At 36.2% G+C, this 21,680-nt stretch overlaps 1 protein-coding gene across 6 annotated transcripts in view; it reads left to right on the top strand.

Moving 5' to 3' along the window:
- DGKH (diacylglycerol kinase eta) overlaps nucleotides 1-14,061 on the top strand; it is a 192,775-nt gene extending 178,714 nt beyond the window's left edge. For 3 of the 6 annotated variants that reach the window (XM_032294783.1, XM_032294786.1, XM_032294787.1), the window contains 4 exons: nucleotides 2,997-3,116; nucleotides 3,458-3,566; nucleotides 5,002-5,132; nucleotides 12,260-14,061. In XM_032294783.1, the coding sequence (XP_032150674.1) occupies nucleotides 2,997-3,116; nucleotides 3,458-3,566; nucleotides 5,002-5,132; nucleotides 12,260-12,349 (450 nt within the window). In that variant the 3' untranslated portion in view covers nucleotides 12,350-14,061. The remainder of the gene's footprint in view (nucleotides 1-2,996; nucleotides 3,117-3,457; nucleotides 3,567-5,001; nucleotides 5,133-12,259) is intronic. The other 3 variants (XM_032294785.1, XM_032294789.1, XM_032294784.1) reach the window with 2 other exon arrangements.
- Nucleotides 14,062-21,680: the final 7,619 nt, after the last annotated feature.

Here is a 21,680-nt window from a genome sequence, read left to right as displayed (position 1 = left end):
TGATTGTGGCGTATTCCCACATGCTGTTATCACTGTGTGGAAGGCCTAATTCATTTGCTGTTTTTTATTCTTTTTTACAATTCTGATTAGTTGGTAGTTGATGATCTTAAAACATTTCTTTAGACAGTAATTTTCTCTCTTGGTTGGGCAAATCTACACCTAAATAAAAGTGATACTAAGAGTCATAGTATCTGGCACAGTGGGTGAATGAATGGGAGGTGTGTCCCACACACCTTGCTATTAAGTGCCTGAGCTTAGGGTTTCTGTTTTCACCTGTGGTCCAGAAAAGTGCCACCTTTGGGGAATGCTTTGCTCTGAGAAGTGAAGCTGAAAGGCTGCATGAAGGCCATTGCTCTTATCTACCTCCAAAGGAAACTGAAACAAAACTTCTTTGGGACAAGGGGTGGCTGGCTCTACTATGGCCAAGAAGAAAACCTTTTACAAAGAAACATTGGTTATCTTGTTTGATAAAACTAATGGAACCCCTTCTTGGCTATTTTTGGCACTACTGTTTTTAACCAGAATCTTCTGCTGCTCTTCTAAAATAAGTCCTATAGAAAATCCAGTGACCTGTGAGTTGGGTTCCAATTTTTGTATTGAGAACATGTATTTTTATGTTTTTGGAAGTACATTGAAGATCACTTCTTACATCTAAAAGCATAACTTACTCTGTACTTTTCTCTAAATGAAAAGTTGCTACTGAGTACTACCTTGCTAATATTTATTATTTGTATTATGTTAATACGGAATGACTTTCCTTCTCCACTTTTAATTTCCTTTCATTGTTAAATATGAATTTTGGTTTAAAATATGTACCAATGAATTTTACCAAAACCTTTGGCAATAGTGATATCACAATAAGGAGTTGATTATATTTGAGAGCAACTGGTTTACTCTTTATTTTTAGTGCCAGAATGAATTTGTAATAACCATTTTATCAGTTTTATAAGACATATTTTTAGACTAAAAGGAAAGTAGTAAATTTTACACACAACAGGGTAGAGAATCTTTTTTTTTTTTTTTTTGAGACAGGGACACATTCTGGCACAGTGTTGTGATCTCTACTCACTGTAGCCTCAGCCTTCCTGGTTCCAGGTTTCTCCTGCCTCAGCTGCCAAGTAGCTGGGCCACAGGCATGCACCACCACACCTGGCTATTTTTTTTTTTCCAATAGAGACAGGGTTTCACTGTATTGGCCAGGCTGGTCCTGAACTCCTGCCTTCAAGTGATCCACCCTCCTTCTCAGCCTCCCAAAGTGCTGGGATTACAGGCATAAGCCACCACGCCCAGCCAAGAATCTCCGTGTTTTTAGTCACTACTAGAAGTGGTAGATACTGTGAATAACAAGGGGAAACAAAAAAAATAATGTTCATAATAACAGTAATATTATCTTGGAACTTTTAGTTCTAAAATTTTATGAACATATTTGTAAGAACTCTATAATTTTAAAGTAATTTATAAATGCATTGATTAGCTAGAAGAGACCTCAATAATAATGTAGTTGGCTGGGCTCAGTGGCTCACGCCTATAATTCCAGTACTTTGGAAGGCTAAGGCAGGTGGCTCATTGGAAGCCAGGAGTTTGAGACCACCCTGGCCAACATGGTGAAACCCAATCTCTACTAAAAATACAAAAATTAGCTGGGCATGGTGGCATGCGCCTGTAATCCCAGCTACTTTGGTGGCTGAGGCACAAGAATTGTTAGAACCTGGGAGGTCAGGGTTACAACATGAGCTGAGATTGCGCCACTGCACTTCCAGCCTGGGCAACAGAGCAAGACTCTGTCTCAAATCATCATCATCATCATCATCATCACCATCATCACCTTGAGTCACATTGTGCTATTTCCAGAGGAGGAAACAAAGGCTTTTGAAATCAATTAACCTTCCCTTGGTTACATAGTTCATTCATTACAAGGCCAGGAGTAGAGTCCAACTGACTGCCTACCAGTTCTGTGCGTAGGAGTGTTTATTTCATCTTTATTCATTTATTGAACTTGTAAATGCATTTTAATAACTGCTTTCAATGAGTTAATGCAGATAATAGGTGAGCAGTTAAATTCTCTTTAAAGCATCCAAACCCAGTTTCAGATGATAAGCCATTGAGCTTTTTGCTTTGCCCCAATTTTTATAGTTTTTCATCACAGATTTTTTTTAAGAGTTGTGGGGATTTTTTCCTTATTCTTTAAATTTTCAAGATTTTTCTGCAGTTCTTCTTATATGACAAGTTTTTTGCTGGTTCAAGGGTATTATTTGTTCATGTAGTGTGATGACCTTTTTTTTTTTTTTTTTTTTTTGAGTCAGAGTCTCTGGCTCTGTCACCCAGGCTGGAATGCAGTGGCTCTATCTCTACTTACTGCAAACTCTGCTTCCGGAGCTCAAGGGATTCTCCTGCCTTAGCCTCCCAAGTAGCTGGGATTATAGGTGTCCAACACCATGCCTGGCTAATTTTTGTATTTTTAGTAGAGATGGGGTTTCACCATGTTGGCCAGACTGGTTTCATACTCCTGACCTCAAATGATCCACCTGCCTCGGCCTCCCAAAGTGCCGGGATTATGGACATGAGCCACTGCGCCTGGCCTGGTGACCTATTTAAATCAGAAGTATTTTTGGCACAAATAAGTAGAATAGTGAGACTACATACATCACAACCAGGAAGAATGGGTAGATAAATGCTTGGGAAGCATGAAGGAGGGGGATAGTAAAGAAGGCATTTACACAGAAAAAAACACACCAAAAGAATACTTTTCTATGAAGTTATTAAAGTTACAATAGCTACTCATATATGATCTTTGGGACGTAATGAGTGGATTAAATCTATCCTGATTTTTTTAAATGAAGTCAATATAAAATAATGTATTTTCTTAATATTTCTTAATTTAAAAAATATTAGCTTAATAGGAAGTGAGGCTGTTCGCTGTCAAAGTACAATAATTTATTCTACTTGAGGGTGGCCAGTGAGTCTTGTTTCGTTTTGTCTTCTAATCTGGTAAATAGCAGCTGGAATCACCACATGAAGAGCGCGTATCCAATGCCCTACACTCTGTGGAGGTGGAATTACAGAAACTAACAGAGATTCCGTGGCTTTATTATATCTTACACCCAAATGAGGATGAGGTATGTCAAATTCAGCCTGTTTCTCTCGAAATATAGACCATATCACTGTAGAATTTGAACTCATCTTTGAAAAAGAGATATTTGGAGGAAAAGAATTTTGAATACTACTTTCAAAAGTACTGTTCTTGAACAAGTAAGAAAAGGTATTTATATGAACAAAGGCATTTTTTGGGAATTGGGACATTTTCAGTAGTACATCATGAACGTTTTTTGAAGAAGTTGTCACCGTTCTATAATGTTTAGTGTTTATAACTTATTCTCCTGTATTAGCTCTATTATCAGAGTAGGTTTTTCTCCTTTTCATATCCTGAAAAAATTCTTTTCTTGTTCGATTTGAACAGGAACCTCCTATCGATTGCACCAAAAGAAGCAACAGAAGCACAGTATTTCGAATAGTGCCAAAGTTTAAAAAGGAAAAGCTTCAGAAGCAGAAGACAAGTTCACAGCCTGGTAGGTGGTCCACATGGGAAGGGGAAGTGTAACATTATGAAAAAAGAATTGATTAAAGGGATATCATGGAGGACATGAAAATATTCTGGAGCTAGATGGTGGTTGAGCATTGTGCAATATGATGAACATACTGTCATTGAATTCTACACTTTAAATGGTTAAAATGGGGAATTTCATGCTTTATGAATTTTACCATAAAAGAATACCTAAAACACATCAGACTAGCAGTGGGAATCTCTAGTAAGGAAGCACACACAAAAAATGAAGTGGTTGCTAATTTGCTTCTACTTTGTTTAGTGGATGGTAGCATTTCCCTTCAGATGGTTCTTTCTCAACAGCAATTCAAAGCATCAGTGTATAATTTGGTTTTCTTCTTTTAAGTACAATTTTTAGATTACTTTGATAAATGGAATATAAAAACTTTCATTTACTCATTTAATTTGCCAAAGTTATATATATATTTTTTTTTCTCCTGTTTTAAGGACACTGTTTCAAACCCTCGGCAATGACAATGTGCTGTGATACTTGCATTCGCAAGCAAAGATTAAGCCCCTTCTTTTGTGCTATTTCTCTCATTCCTTTTTCACCTTTCCTGAGAGTTTAAATGTACAGGTATGCTAGTACTAAACCACCTTCAAATTCTGTTTATACAATGGTAGCTGCCTTTCATAACCAAATCATTTTATAAATTCTTCTCAGTGCACTCTTAAAAAGTGATGTAAAGCCTTATTTGTGATATTTATAAAGCAGCTATTGAAAACCATTTAAAAAACAAATATAGCGAAGAAGTAGGCTTTTATTAAGCTAATCAATGTTGAATAAAATGGATAAGCAAATGACACACTAAAAAATAATGTAATCCAACTAATCTCAGAGAGCCGTGCTATGGAATTTTTAAATAACATTAAATTGTGATTAATAGCACATTGATTGCTGTTATTATCAATAGTAGTATAATCAATCAAGACGATACTTGAAGTCAGCAAGACCTTAAGCAGAAAAGTTTGTGTAAAATTGAATAACCCTATCAGATTTTAAATCGTAATTAGCCTTTGTAGATCATCTCAGTCTATAGCTATCTTCATACAGGGTCTGAAGGAAATCATCAGAGCTTATATAGAGTTTGTACCATTGATCCTAATGATGTGAAATACATTTTGTATTCATATTGTGTAGATTGGGTGGCATTAATGAAGAAATTGGACGAAAGCTAAGCACGGGTGCACGGCAGCATTTTGTATAGTCGGATCCTTGTGTTGAGTGTGTAATCTGCATGGGAAAAAGTGGAACTACAGTTTTGTTGAAAAACCACCTTTCACCTTTCTTTTGCTAGCGCTGCCGCTGCACTCTGTTTTGCATCTTCTTTGGCCAGCCCTTGCTTTGTAATGCATTGAGCATGTAGAAATTAAGGGGGTTTTGCTCTTAACTTTGGTAGTTCAGAAATGGGGCACAGAGGAAGTTGCTGCTTGGCTGGATCTGCTCAATTTGGGAGAGTACAAAGATATCTTCATCCGTCATGACATCAGAGGGGCTGAACTTTTGCATCTGGAAAGACGAGATCTTAAGGTATTTCCTTTGTGCTCTTCTGCTCTTGAAAATGTTATTGCAAAATGGAATCTTTTCTCCTGTGCTTCTTTGATATGTGCTTTCCGCTTCGCTTATGTTATGCAAATGTGTAGTAATCTAACATTCACTGTCCTGTGGTCTGAGTTCCTTCTATGCTTTTTAACAAGAATGTCAGCAGTATTTTCCTGTTGGAATCACTCTATTATAACTAAAGCTTAGCATGAACTTAGTAATTTTCTCTGCATCCAGTGATATGACTGTTCCTGTGCTAATATTTCCAAATGGATCATGTTTCTATCAACTGCTTTTATTGGATCAGCATGGAAGGTGATAATTTTGCTGAAAATGACTAAAAAAACTAATATATGGTTAACAACTAAAAATTCATTCAAAATACCAATAACAAAGCCTTTCTAATATATGGAATGAGATGAGAGACTTACAGCAACAGCTAATTAGAGTCTTACAATTTTGTTGTGTTTCCAAATCAGTCTTTCTTGGGTCACATGAGCAACTAGACTGAAAAATTTGAATTTCCTTTCTGTGACATATTGTTAAAATTCTATTATTCTCGAAAAGAAATTTTTTTCTTTAGTAAATGAGGTAAAAATTTTGCCTAGCTTTTGCTAGAAAACAGTTCAGAGCCTGTTTGTTACTTATGATGATAGAGAAAACTCATTCATTTACCATCTGTAGCATTTCCCTTTTATTCTTTGGGTAAAGTCTCAGTAGTAGAAACAACTAAATTAGGCTCTCTGGCCAAGGTTTAGGAATAGGATTTTGTCATGTATTTTCTTACCACATACTGCCATTTTAAATTTCTAATAAGTAGTAACATTTGTTGGAATGATCCTTTTCCTGTAGACTAAGTTCTAAAATGCATTAAATTTTATAATACAGAGAATTCCTAACAAATTATTGAACTGTTGCACCTTCATCTACAAATATGTTAGCAAAGATCTTTGAATAGATAATAAGTAGTATAAAGATCTTTTTTCACGAAGAGTTTTAGCACGTCAAAAGGTGAGCACCACTTATACCTAAACAACTTTAGCCATAATAAAAATAAAATAATTAATTAATTACCTTAGCTAGTTGAGAGTCCTAGATCTGGAACATAGCAAAATATGTAGTAGTAGAGTTCATAAAGCAAAAGTTGGCTTCCAAGCTTGAGATGAGTCCACAAAATAGTAAATGTAGGGGGGATCATGATACCCAACATGTTTGTGTAACTTCTGATATCCTTGGCAGATAGCAATATTTATTAATGATGGATTAAAATATTATGCTACCTTCTCTGCATGATACCTGCCCTCTAGAAGCATGCATCGCATTTGCTTTGAATAAGCATACATTCAAGGAAAAGACTGTGTGTGTATGTATAAAAATATTCATAAATGCATATATGTGTAAGTATTATAAATTTACATACAAACATATAGATATGTACAGGTACACATGCAATGAAAGAAGCAGAATGAATGTGTAGAGTGGAAAAATATACACTAAGGCAAAGTTAGATAAGAATAGGAAGGAGATGGTTTAGAATTATGTTAGAAAATGTTCTCATCGCTTTTCATGGGACTTTTTTGTTCTGTTTTTTTATTTTTATTTTTAATGCAAATTATATTCTCTTAAAACTTTTCTTTTAGAAATTTGTATTGACATGGATTTGCATACTCTATTGGGTCTGAAACAAGGTGTGAGTGGGGGATGAGAAAAGAAACATTTCACAGAAAGAGACTTCTGTAGCACAAAACCATAAAGCTAGAGAAGAGCTCCCCTTGTTCTTTGCAGTTGTAGCCATCAATAGCGGCAAGCCCTTCAGACCGAAGGCTCTAAATGCTGGTGAGGGATCACTCAGCCCTTAGGTACCCCATTGCTTTCAGTACTACTTATGAATATGTCAGTGACCCACAAGTTCTCTGTCAGCCCTACCTGACCTGATTTGTGAACTTTTAGATTATAGCACCAACTGACTACTTGATAATCAGGTATTAACAGGGATATGAATCTGTTTTTGCTTTTTAAGAATTAATTTATTTTTATTTATACAAAAATATATGAATACGGCCAGGTGCAGTGGCTTACTCCTGTAATCCCAGCACTATGGGAGGCCGAGGTAGGTGGATCACGAGGTCAGGAGATGGAGACCATCCTAGCTAACACAGTGAAACCTGTCTCTACTAAAAATACAAACCAATTAGCCGGGTGTGGCATGCAGCTATAGTCCCAGCTACTTGGGAGGCTGAGGCAGGAGAATCACTTGAACCTGGAAGACAGAGGTTGCAGTGAGCCGAGATTGTGCCACCGCACTCCAGCTGGGGTGACAGAGCGAGGCTCCGTCTCCAAAAACAACTACAACAACAACAAAAAAATATATATATGGGTACAAGTGCAATTTTATTATATTCATACTGGTTAAATCAGGGCTTTTAGGGTATCCATTACCTGAATAACATATATTGTACCCACTAAGTAATTTCTTATCCATTCCGTCCCCTCCCCTACCCCTCTGAGTCTCCATTGTCTATCATTCCACTAGGTCCATGTATATACCGTTTTTTAACACCCACCTATGAGTGAGAACATGCAATGTTTGTCTTCCTGTGTCTTCTTGTTTCACTTAAGATAATGACCTCAAGTTCCATTCAAGTTGCTGCAAAAGACATGTTTTCATTCTTTTTTAAAAAATTCTTTTCTATGGCTGAATAATAATTCATAGTATTTATATGCCACATTTTCTTTATGCAGTCATCCATTGATGGACACTTAGGTTAGAGAATATCAATCTTAACATGCCCAAAAGCAAGCTCGTGAGCTTCTATCACACTCCTGTTCTACCACTCCTCCAGTGCTCTGCATTTTAGTAAATCAGACCTCTGGCCTTCCAGGCACTCTAGGCACCTTCCTCTTTTTTGTCCATCTTCCCCTAACCCATCAAGCCCATCACCAAGTCATAGTGATTCTAATCTCCGTTCACTAATCTTTGTCTCCTGTTCACAATGCTGCTCCATGCTACTGTCCAGTCTTGCTTGTGTAAGGTCAGTAGCTTCCTAACTGGTCTTTCCACTGCTACTCTTTGTTTTCACAGTCCAGATCCGCATTGCAACTAGAGTGTTATTTTAGCATCATCAATCAGGTGTACACTTTTCTGCTTAAACTTCTTACAAGCTTCCCATTTCTAGGGAATAAAACCCCACATCTTTATGCAGGCCTACAAAGTTCTGCCTGTGTATTCAACCTGCTGTGAAGTCTCTGGCCCCTTCCTGGGCTATGCTTCATTCATCCTGGCCCTATTTCAGTTGCTTAATAATACGACACCTTTTCTCACCTTAGGGATGTACTCTCTTTTACTGTGCTTCTTGCCCTACCCTTCACCTTGTTAACTCCTGCTTAGAGATTAGCTCAAGTGTTACTCCCATATCACCAAAACAACTAGACATAGCAACGTGACCGTCTAAAATATGTATATAAATATATTTTTTTGAAGAAAAAAATATATTTTTTTCAAAATATATATATATAGTATATATAAATCTATATTATAAAGATATATAAATCTATATATATATATATATCTTTTTTTTTTGAGATAGACTCTTGGTCTGTTACCCAGGATGGGGTGCAGTAATGCAGTCATGGCTCACTGCATCCTCAGCCTCCTGAGCTCAGGTGATCCTCCCACATCAACCTTGTGTGTAGCTAGGACTACAGGTGCATGCCACCACACCCAACTAATTTTTTTTTTTTTTTTTTTGTTAGAGAAGGGGTCCCTCTGTTTTGTCCGGGTTGGTCTCAAACTCCTGGCCTCAAGCAGTTGGCCTGCCTTGATCTCCCAAAATGCTGGGATTACTAGTGTGAGCCACCACGCCCAGCCAGGAACGTATTTTCAATGTGCTTTTGCAGATAAGGAAGCAAACTGATTGCATAATTTTCTTTGCTAGAACACAGTAGGATTCAAGAAAATGGTAAACATATGGTGAGGGTTTTCTGTTTGGTTTATTTTTTGTTTTTTCTATTTGGAAAGTTTTATATATATGGCTGGAAGGATAACTGAATATCTAGAAAGCATGCTTTGTCAAAATTTGGACTATTTATCCAAGGAAAGAGAAGGTTACTCATAAAGAATATAAGAATTAATATATAATGATATTTGATAAAAATAAAGATATAACAAATGTCACGGCATAACTTTATTACAACCTATACCCTAGAAGACATAAAAATATTGAACTCAAACTAAAACATCAGAAACAATTGCAACAAAAGCCAAAATTGACAAATGATATCTAATTAAACTGAAGAGCTTCTGCACAGCAAAAGAAACTATCATCAGAGTGAACAGACAGCCTACAGAATGGGAGAAAATTTTTGCAATAGATCCATCTGAACAAAGGTGTAATATCCAGAATCTACAAGGAACTTAAACAAATTTACAAGAAAAAAACAAACAACCCCCATTAAAAAGTGAGCAAAGGACATGAACAGACAGGTCTCAAAAGAATATATGCAGCCAACAAATATATGAAAAAAAGCCCAACATCACTGATCATTACAGAAATGCAAATCAAAACCACAGTGAGATACCATCTCATGCCAGTCAGAATGGCAATTATTAAAAAGTCAAGAAACAACAGATACTGGTGAGGCTGTGGAGAAATAGGAACACTTTTACACTGTTGATGGGAATATAAATTAGTTCAGTCATTGTAGAAGACAGTGTGGCGATTCCTCCAAGACCTAGAACCAGAAATACCATTTGACTCATCAATCCCATTACTGGGTATGTATCCACAGGAATATAAATCATTCTATTATAAAGATACATGCACATGTATGATTATTGCAGCACTATTCACAATAGCAAAGACATGAAATCAACCCAAATGCCCATCAGTGGTAGATTGGATAAGGAAAATGTGGTATATATACACCATGGAGTACTATACAGCCATAAAAAGGAACTAGATCATGTCCTTTGCAGGGACATGGATGGAGCTGGAAGCCATTATCCTCAGCAAACTAAGGCAGGAACAGAAAAACACCACATGTTCTTATAAGTGGGGGCTGAGCAATGAGACCATGTAGACACAGGGAGGGGAACAACACACACCAGGGCCTTTTGTGGGGCAGAAGGAGGGAGAGCATCAGGAAATTTAGCTAATTTCCTGATTATGGGGCTTACTACCTAGGTGATGGGTTGATAGGTGCAGCAAACCACCATGGCACACTTTTACCTATGTAATAAACCTGCACATCCTGCACATGTATTCCAGGACTTAAAATTAAATGAAATTAATTTTTTTTTAAAAAAAACTATAGCTAAGAGGTTAATGTAACTCTATGGAAAATCTTCTTCTCATTTTATACCAAAATGGTAATTCTAAATACATTCTACCTCCTCCAAAGAAGATTTTGTCTTGATAATACAATGTATATATGGCCTAAAATAAAATATTTAATATTTAAATATATTTTGAATTGGATATCTATGTTTTCACAAAGTGTAAAGATATTTAAATATTCCACTCAAAAAATCTAAATGTGCCTGTAAATGCATGTATATTTCAAATTTAGGCAGCAAGCATTGGTATATTCCTCTAGGATTTGGCCTTGCTTTTAAGCTTGATACTTCAGCACATCTTCAGGAAACGTATAGTTGCCTTAGGACTAATTTCGGATGCCCTGTGTCATAGGAGAAAATATTTTTCTGGGTCAGTTAAATATTTATGAAATATCTTAGAATTATCTCAAGCTTGACATAGCATTGGCTAGGGAAAGAGTATTTTCCAGAAGGATTCATTACTGCTAAAAACTCCAAGAGCTCTTAAAGGGTAAGAGGGAGAGAGAGAGAGAGAGAGAGGCAATGACAAAAGAGTTAAACCAGTTTGATCTATTTCATTTAAAAGTTCAAAAATAAATTACAAACAGGGTGGCTATTTGGAGTCTTTGTCTTCTCAGACAAGTTATTTTATTTTATAACCTTGTTTTTTTAGGCTGTTTTGTAAGTCACCTTTTTGATAATTTTCAAATATTTCAGTTTTTTGAAGAAGTTTGACTTCACGTGTTAGCACACTGACTATGCCCTTTCACTTAAAGAAGCTAGGATTTGGAGGCCTTAACTCCTTCTTTTAGTTTTTCAGAGTGCATAACTAGTGGTTATTCACCCTTGGGTAGGTTTAATTCATTCCTGCAACAAATATTTGCGAAGTACCTGCTGTGCACACTCTGCAGTCATCATCTATTTCTGAAAGTTAAATATTGAATTCTTGGCACTTATAGGAAGAAGTTTATTTAAGAAACAAGAATAATAGTTTTGAGAGAAAAGAGCTAATAGTGTTTTGAGGGAAAGCATCAACCAACAGATAATCATGTTTAAGTAATTTTTTACACACCTATGTTACAAAGTATAAAGACTGTTTAAATTAAATATTCCTCTCAAGTCAAAAACTTGTAATGCAACTGCAAATGCATTTACAGTCCAAATTTATGTAGCAAGTACTGGTATCTTTCTCTAGAATTAGGTCTCACTTTTAAATTTAATATTTTAGCACAAGAAATGTTGCCTTAGGACTAATTGTGGGTGCCCTGATGTCCTGCATCATTTTTTTCCCGGAGATTCCAAAAGAGCCTTTCAAAGAGAGAGAGAGAGAAAGGAAAGTAAAAAGAAGGGAGGGAGGGAAAGAGAGAGAGAGAGAAAAGGAAGGAAGGGAGGGAGGGAGAGAGAGAAGAAAGGAGGGAAGGAGGTATCAGAGACTAAATTGGTTTTGACTCTTGAAGGACTGCCACTGTGTGTAATTTCTGAGAATGTCACAGTTCAGGTTTTATGTAGAATGTGATTTTTTTGGTACCAGTTGGCAGTTCTTTAGTGTCAGGTTATTTTTGTTTTATGAACTTATTTTTCTAGCTTTCACTTCTTGTATCACTGAATATAAGCTAAAATGAATGAATTGAATGCTAATTATGTTTCTTGCTGGTTAAATATTTAATCCTCAGTTTTCTATAATCGGTAAACTTTTTTCTTTTCTTTCATTTTTAAAATTTTCTTTCTGCCTTTTTTTCCTTTCATTTTTAATTCTTTCTACCTTTTTCTGTTCTTTTTCTTTCTTTTTTTTTTTTTTTAGGACCTGGGGATACCGAAAGTGGGCCATGTGAAGCGAATTCTCCAGGGAATTAAAGAGCTCGAAAGGAGCACTCCACAGTCGGAGGTGTGATCATATTGGTGCTATTCCTTGGAAGAGAAGTAATTGCCACTTAATACAAAGTCCTTAGAAGCAAGTGGCTGTCCTTGTACTTTTCTGCATAGATAAGTAAGCACCACTGAAGCACCTCTGTGGCTTGATATTTTGCTGTGGGTGAAATTTTGATTTGAGGTATTAGAAAACATTTTTGTGCCAAAAAATACATTCCACAAAGCCATTTTCTTATTGTGCAAACCTGACATGTTCAAATATATTCACCAAAGTAATAAGGTAGGAGGAATCTGAGATGATTGCATTGTCTAAAATGTGGAATTGCAAAGTTCACTTTCCTTAGATCTGGTCTGATGGAATGTTCTTACTGTGCAACTGCATAACAATATGTGGTTAAAACTTCCAGGGTTTCATTATTGGAGGCATTGGCCATTTTCTTAAAATCATAGGTTAGGAGACTAAAATATAAATTAAGTTGTGTTTTGAATGTAGGTTGGTATCACCTCCGACTCCTAGTGCTTAGTGGTCAAAGAATATGTCGAAAACCGGTCAGATATTATGAATGAATGCAAATCTTAATGCACGATGTTCCTGCCTGAAATGTCTTTCTTTTTCTTGCATGTCACATCTAATATTGTAACACCTTAATAGCTTTAATGTCAGTTTTAATGGGATTTAATTTATTACTAAAGTACATTTTTGTTGGCTAAGGGCACTGCACTTTTCTGTTTTTTAATGTGGAATTTTGTGTAAATATTCTGTACCTAAGACTTTGTGAACATATGTCTGTGCCATAATCAACAAATGATATACATTTTATGCAGATCAATTTTATTTCAATCTGTCATAAGCAGTAGGCGTGCACATTAAGAAAATTCTCTGGGTATTTTCATAAAATTACATGTTCCTTTACCTGACAAATTTGTTGCAGCTTTCCAAACCAAAATTTCCACATTTTGTTTCTAATTTTAAATTTCAATTTAATAATTATTTAATATTCTATTTGAATTTATAATAGACTGTTGATATCCAGAAATTCTCTGAGGTCCCAACTGAGATTTATATACTGATGGACAACCCAGACTTACCCACTGTCTACAATGTCTTCTGACACGTACTTCCCAACAGAAGGGATTTAAATTTTTTTCTAGTTGCTATTATTATCTCACTTAATTCTTAATTCCTGTCAGGTGGATATTATTTTCCTTTTTCTAAACCACTCTACTTCACTGTAGCTTATTAGAAGTCAACATTACAATGATCAAATCTTTGAAAGCCAAAGGCATACGTATCAAAAAGTTACAAAAATATCCTTAAATAAGTTTTCTTTAGCCATTATATACCAAAATATAAATTATAATATTTGAAAGTATTATATGTAAGAGAAACAAATAGGGTACTGACTCAGTGGTGGCAATTTTCATAAAGTAGCCTGCTAGGTGCTTAATAGATATATACACACACAGATATATACATATACACATATGTGTATATATACATACATACACATATACATTTATATGTATATATACACCTACATATATATAATCTTGAGATATAGCATCATTGATATTTTCTGGACAATTATTTCCCCAGTGTTTAAAGAGAAATACTAATAGAGCAATTAAAATGAACTATTGTCAGGCATATTATTTAATTACATGAAAGGAGTTTATTTGACGCTTTTGTTTATAACTTGGGTATTAAACTACTAATAAAAATCACAAAATCTGGATGTCTTTAAGATAAATCACCCTGAAGTTCCTGAGCAAGTATGTCTGACTATATATTTTACCTAAGTTGTAAATAAATGGAAATTTTCCAAAGACAGTTATATCAAGTAGTTTAAAAAGAGTCATGAGGCTGGGCGTGGTGGCTCACGCCTGTAATCCCAACACTTTGGGAGGCTGAGGTTAGGAGTTTGAGACCAGCCTAACCAATATAGTGAAACCGCATCTCTACTAAAATTACAAAAATTAGCCAGGTGTGGTGGTGGGCACCTGTGATCCCAGCTACTCAGGAGGCTGAGGCAGGAGAATTGCTTGAACCCAGAAGGTAGAGCTTGCAGTGAGCTGAGATCACACCACTGCACGCCAGCCTGGGTGACAGAGCAAGACTCCATCTAAAAAAAAAAATTGTCATGAATTAATTATTCTTTTTTTTTTTTTTTTTTTTTGAGATGGAGCTTCACTCATGTTACCCAGGCTGGAGTGCAATGGCGCGATCTCGGCTCACCGCAACCTCCGCCTCCTGGGCTCAGGCAATTCTCCTGTCTCAGCCTCCTGAGTAGCTGGGATTACAGGCACGCACCACCATGCCCAGCTAATTTTTTGTATTTTTAGTAGAGACGGGGTTTCACCATGTTGACCAGGATGGTCTCAATCTCTTGACCTCGTGATCCACCCGCCTCGGCCTCCCAAAGTGCTGGGATTACAGGCTTGAGCCACCGCGCCCGGCCATGAATTAATTATTCTAATTTTATCTGCACTTACGAAGTCAGAGGTCTCCTTTTTAGTCCCTCTGATAGTCCCACCCAAGTGCCGTCCTGCTCCTGTAAACACTTTCCTGTGAAACCAAATAGGAGGTGCCAGGTTCCCAGAACTCTTCTGACATTGCAGATCTCTGGCCATCTGTACTAAAAAAAAAAAAAAAAAAGAAACGTGAGGGAAGGAAAGGGAAGAACTCTAGCATAAAGAATGTATTACTATATCTATATTCATTTTCACCCCCTATGCCCCTTTGCTAATAGAAAAAAATCTAGCTATGATGTGTCCCAAATTTAAGAGTGTGATGTGAAGGACTGAATTTTGTTTGTTTGTTTGGTGATCTTTTCCTTCTTAGGTAACATCTTTTGTACATGCTTTAAAGTCTCAGTTAATGGAATCCTACGGTGCATTTCTGGCTAGCTCAGTCGGTAGAGCCTGAGTCTCTTAATGGAATCCTTAATGAGCTAGAATTTTTCTGCAAATGGCTTTAGATGAGGGAAATTCTATAAAATGACAATTTGGATATGCTTTTTGTTAAATGAGAGCAATTTTCTCTGTATGCTTTGTCTGTGCATGGCTGTGCAGGGCCCAAATGACTTCACTGACATCTGTTTCCAGGAGGGGGTCTTCAGAGCCTCCTTAGGCCCCTGTCAGTATCATAAAGAATTCATCTTCTTATATCAGATGGGGTTACCCTCCCCCCCAAATAAAAAGTAGGGAAGAGCTTCTCCATGGAATCAGGTCACAGCTTTGGGGAGTGGGATGGGGCCTCTGTGCTTTGATCCATGCATGAGCTGAGGTGAGAAGCCCCCACCTGCACCTGACTGCAGTGACTGTAATGGCTGGAATTGTCACCTCTTCACCTTGATAGGCTCTCCCACACCTGGAGGATGGGGGCTGGGGGAGGGTAGGGAAGGGGAGGGAGTCAGCCAGAATGTATTTTCTTTCACTCCATTTCCTGAGGGAAAACTTGCTTTTAAATGAGGAAAGGGACAGAATCAGACCTAAGTAAAATTCCTGAGTAGTCAATATTTCTCTTCAGTGTCTCTCCACCTCCCTTTCTATTTCTTTCCTACATTCCGGCTCTTCCATTTTCCCAGTGCCCAATACAGTCATGGTTGCTGAAATTCTCACAGCCTCTACTTTCCTTTCCCCATCAATTACCCCACTATAAAATGACCCCTTTCATCTCTCCTTTCCTTAAGCATATATGGTGGGTCATTTAAGTGTTAGGAAGAAAACTAATTTAAAGAAACTAATTTTACAGTTTGCATTCTATAAAAGGACACTTGCTAGATAATCTAAATGAATTGATAGATTAGATAATTTGAGACTGTGATATATATTGCTTTGCTGACAAGAGAGGAGCCATGAATGTCTAGATCTTTGCTGTCCGATATTCTAGCTACATGCATCTATGTAAATTTAAATGTAATTTAATTAAGCCAGGCACAGTGACTCAAGCCTGTAATCTCAAGTGACTCAGGAGGCTGAGGTGGGAGGATGGCTTGAGGCCAGGAGTTTGAGACCAGCCTGAGCAACACAGTGAGACCCTGTCTCTGAAAAAACAATTTTTTTAAACTAGATGAGCACGGTGGCATGCGCCTGTAGTCCCAGCTACTCTGAAGGCTGAGGTGGGAGAATTGCTCAAGCCCAGGAGTTCAATGCCGCAGTGAGCCATGATCATGCTACTACCCTCCAGCCTGGGTACCAGAGCAAGACTCTTACTCTTTAAAAAAATTAATTTAATTAGAAATTTTATTTCTCAGTTGCACTAACTACATTTCAAGTGTTCAGTAACCATAGTGGACAGTGCAAACGTAGAAAATTTCCATCACTGCAAAAATTCTATTGGACAGCACTGGTGTAGATCATTGGTACTCAAAATGTGATCCATAGGCCAGCAGTATCAATATTATCTGGGAGCTTACAGAAATGCAGAATTTCAGGTCCACTTCAGACCTACTGAATCAAAATCTTCCTTTAGCAGAATTTCTCAAATGATTAGCACTGACCTACATCCATTTTATCCTTCCTTAGATATTAGGGATGTGATGTCTGAGGTCTTTACAAGGTGCCTGGAATAGCTTGTTTCTTAATCCACTGTTTCCTATTCATTCTCCAGCTAATCTCAGCAATGAGCTGAAACTCATTCATCACCCTCGCTGAGTTTTCTTCTCAATCCTTCTTCCTAATCTGGTTCTAGAAGAGCCCTATCCACCCAGTGGTTCTATTTTGGTAGCCAATGTGGGACACAGGAGATTGGCAGACCAACACAGCTGGCCTATCTCCAGCCCTCCCTCCATCTCTAAATCACTAACAATCCATGTTTGCTCAGTTTGTTGACATATGGCATGTTCATTTGTTCACAACTTAATCATAGAACATTTCAGAAAATATGTACTGAGATAAGTTAAAACCATGTTAGTCTCATACAACTTGTACATTTTCCTTTTCTCTTATCAGTAGATTGTCCTGTTGACACAGTTCATGTTTGAGGACACGTATCAGCACACACACATTAAATGAATTGTTAGGCATGCAAAGAAAGAAAAAGGAATGAACCAAAATGACTGCAAATGAAGTAAATGTCATTTAAGCCCTCTAAAAAGGCATGCTTTGCTAGATATAGATCTGTTTTTCTTATGCTCACTTATTTTGATTTTCACATGGTTAATAATTCCTTAAAACAGTACCTGAAAAATAATGTATCATGTTCTTGACCCCCAAAGGACAATTTATTTAATTCTAGAGTAAGATCTTTCCCAATGAGATTTATTGTCAGAAATCCTTCACTTAATAACTTTTGCATATTAATATAGTACACCAAAACACAATTGCCTAGAGATGCTTTAGCTAATTTTTATTTATAAAGAGGACAACAATTTTGTCTTCATGGAACTTATTTTCAACAGGAATCAAGGAAGAAAATATTAATGCAAAGCTATGACTTAGAAAGTTATAGGGGCTACCTCTATACAGTACTTCTAAAGTAAAACATCTTGTCTCCAACTGGGCTGACAACATAGGGGACTTTCACGGTCTATGGATATGAATTCTTTAAGGATATAGCCCTTAATTAAGGTGTAAAAACAATGCATCTCTCGACCTTGATGTTTAGGATCTCTCCTGTCCACCCTCACTCCACCCCACTCCGCCCCACTCCAATGAACTCATCCTACATCTTTCAGCTGTAAGTTGGATAAGACAGTGGGTTTGAAGTTTAATAATACAAGTGGCAGTTCTAAAACACCAGGTTCTTTAGATCAGCCGAAATGAAGAGTGAGAAGTGAAAATTCCTCCACTAGTAATTGTTAGCTAATAGAATAGCCTCCCAAGCAGTCCCCACAGCACTTGGTTGCCATGAGTCTCTCTCCTCTCACTGCCCGACCCGGTGCCACGACGCCTGGGGCTTGTCTTTTCCATGGCATCCCCTGATTGACTTTTATATAGCAATCTCTGTGTCAAGTCAATAATATGATGCCTTTATAATAAGATGCCTTCCTAAAGAAGTAACTGCAACGTGATGATTATTGGTTTTTATAATACACAAAGCATTAAGTTTTTTCTTATCCTATTTTCTCTTTATTATTTTTTTTCCAAGTTTTGTCTGGAGACATTTATGTTAGAAGAAAAACTGTAAAGTTTTATCATTGTGGAGAACAGAGAGATCAAAGACAGCTGGACTGTACCTATTTGTATAATTATTTCTGATATTTTTAAGAAAAGAAGTTTAACAGAGTAACTCAGACTGAGACTGTTAAACTCTGTTTATGATAAACTCCATATTACACGATATAGGTCAACAGGTTAATTCCCTTCATGCAACTAAGATATTCTATTTACATTATTTGTATACTCTCTTAGTTTTTTGTGCAATTCCAAGTTTTAGTTGGAAAAATGAAAACTAAGCTACTACTTAAAAGTTATTAAAAACTTCACATAAAATATTTCATTTTAGCTACAAGTTATTCATTGCATAGGATTTTATAAATAGTCTGGGTATTTCATAGGAACTGCATTTCAAAGGAAAATTAATCAAACATTAAAAAAAAGGGGGTTACTTTTTAAACACATGAAAATAAAGAAGTTTCTTACTCAGTTGATAATGCCATTAAGGTAGGAATAATGCAGTTATATATACAAGCTGAAAAGGAAAAAGAATATATTTTGTGGTCCTTAATGTTTGATTGCAGCGTTGTTTCCCACAGCTTAGCCGTATCTATTTCTATGTATCAAGTATTAAGATGATATGTGGTAAAGATTTCTTAACAGTTCTGGTAACTGGTAACTAGTGCTGTGAAAGGTTTTGGTATTGTAACATTCCCAGTTTTGTGAGTTATATATTGTATATTGAAAATGACTAGTAAATTCAAGTAATATATTTATCTAGAGCTGGGAAAATACAATAATTATTTTCAAATCTTCAAGTAAGTTGTATCGAATGTTTTTCTTCCTCTGCAGTGAGAGAAGTCTCACTTTTATGTTAAAATGTCTATTTATACAACAGGTTTCTCCTTTTGCTGGTGTTATTAATTTTCATATTAAAATTTTTATCTTTTTATATTAAAATAATTATGCTGGCTATTTAGACTGCCAAGATGTATTTTAGTTTGCAGGATTTTTGGCAGACAAAATATTTAATAACAAATATAAAAGCATTGTATATTTTGTGGCATTAGGGACAAGAATTTTACCTTTGAATTTCTCTATGTGAGGCAGTGCTGGTATCAGCAAAGTCAGTAACAGACAGTATTACTTGTAATCATCAAAATAAGGTTTCCACAAGTTGTATAAATCAGTGCATTTATTTATTATGTTGTGAAATTTAATGTTTATACAAAATACATATTCTAGCTCTTTTTTTTACTGCTGTTGCTTAGAGTGCATAGTTCTGTTGATGATTTACTTACGTACTTGAAGTACTCATTTCTGTCAAACAGATGCCCAATTATTTTCCTTTTAAAAAAACTGTATTCTTTACCATCATAGATAGCTGAATAGTAATAGATAACTTTGTTAAAAAATAAGTTTCATGTGTAAAATAAATATTTTTTAAAAAATATAAAGCCAAAATGAAATCACCAATATAAAGGATTTAATATAGCCAAGGGATTCAGAGTGTTATATTTTGCCAATATATATTTTATCTTCATGTCACAACATCTTTTCTGTAGTTAATTCTCAGTTTTAGTTGAAGACAGATCTCAGTGATTGTACTGCCAATAGGACATTCAAATGAACATTAGGAGTCTTGAACACCAGCGAGGCGTGTGGCTTAGGCCTGTAATCCCAGCACTTTGGGAGGCCAAGGTGGGTGGATCACCTGAGATCAGGAGTTCAAGACCAGTCTGGCTAACATAATGAAACCTTGATTCCACTAAAAAAATAAAAATTAGTGGGGCATGGTGGCGGATGCCTGTAATCCCAGCTGTTCGGGAGGCTGAGGCAGAAGAATCACTTGAAGCCAGGAGGCAGAGGTTGCAGTGAGCCAATATCTCACCACGGCACTCCAGCCGGGGTGATAGAACAAGACTCCGTCTTGGGGAAAAAAAGAATCTTGAACCCCCCAAAATATCACATATCTAGTACCCCAAAATATCACATATATAGCAATTCTTGGTTCCAGGGTGGATATTTTTAACACGTTTGCATTTGGCTCTGGGATAGTAACCATTATGGATAATGGTTTGTTTGTTTCTGTTAAGTCAGTGAGATTTTAATTGTTTGAATTATTTCTGTTTAAAATTATTTTCAATATAACTGTTTCAACTTCAACTTTTAACTGTTTTCTTCTATTTTAACTTTAACTTTTAACTGTTTTCTTCTATTTTACAGTGTTAGCAGTTGATGTATTGTGTACTATTTAAGAACTTATAGGAGACTAACAATTTACTATAATTTTAAAGACAGAGTTTTATATTTTACTGCTGCACAAGCAGTTATTGGAGGTGGGAAAAAAGAAAACTGGTACGAGAAATTACATGGAAATTACAAGAAAAAGGAAGTTGAGTTGGTAGTTTGGCCAAGATTTGGGAACAAATAGTTTGAACATAGATATCTTTCACCTTATATGATAGGAACACAAAGCAAACGTGAGCTGTATAGTATGCTGAACACCACCACAAAATAAAAAATGGCATATTGATGAAGTCTGAGACTGTATCTAAATCTTAGCATAACTAGTGAATTCAGGGAGCCCATACCACTGTTGAAATTTAGAAGTCGGTAAGAATGTAGTTCAGATGACCTAATCATTCAAGACATGTGATGGATTCCACACTAGGGTTTATGATATGGGGCAAATATCTGTGCGTTCTCATCTCAGTGATTGATGTCCAAAGAACTAGTCAGATGTGCTTAGCTGGTTCTTATAGAAAAACACCAGTAAATGTGGAATAGACCATACCCTGCAGACCAAGGAGGTTTTCTTAAACTTGCTAAACCTTGAAATGTATTAGCAATTAAATGGATTTTTTCCTTTCACTGAAACAAAACAATTATTAAAATTCACAATACCTAGAGATGGGAATATGGTTTAGGTTTATCGAGTTCTGTAACTGACTTTGGCATTGACTTATTGTGTCCTTTCTACAAGTTATGATGACTTGGTGTCCCCAGTTAGAAATGGCATACAATATTATCAGATGTTAGTACTTGGTAATGGTTTCTTTTACAAAAGGAACTGTATAAGTATGAATCATACCTCATTTTACAGTTTCTTTCCCAGTGTCATTTTAGATGTAAAGAAAGTCTTCCCAGATTATAGCATGGAAATTAGAACTTCAAATTGATATCCCTGATGTTCAATTTAAAAATGAAAGTGAAGTTAAAATTAATAGTTTCTGTACCAGAGTAGATTATGG

This window comes from Sapajus apella, unplaced genomic scaffold (assembly GCF_009761245.1).
Source record: "Sapajus apella isolate SASKATOON/1434 unplaced genomic scaffold, GSC_monkey_1.0 scaffold32, whole genome shotgun sequence".
Classification (NCBI taxonomy): domain Eukaryota; kingdom Metazoa; phylum Chordata; class Mammalia; order Primates; family Cebidae; genus Sapajus; species Sapajus apella.
Note: the sequence above shows the minus strand (reverse complement) of the source record. Positions and strands in the feature narration are given on the sequence as shown.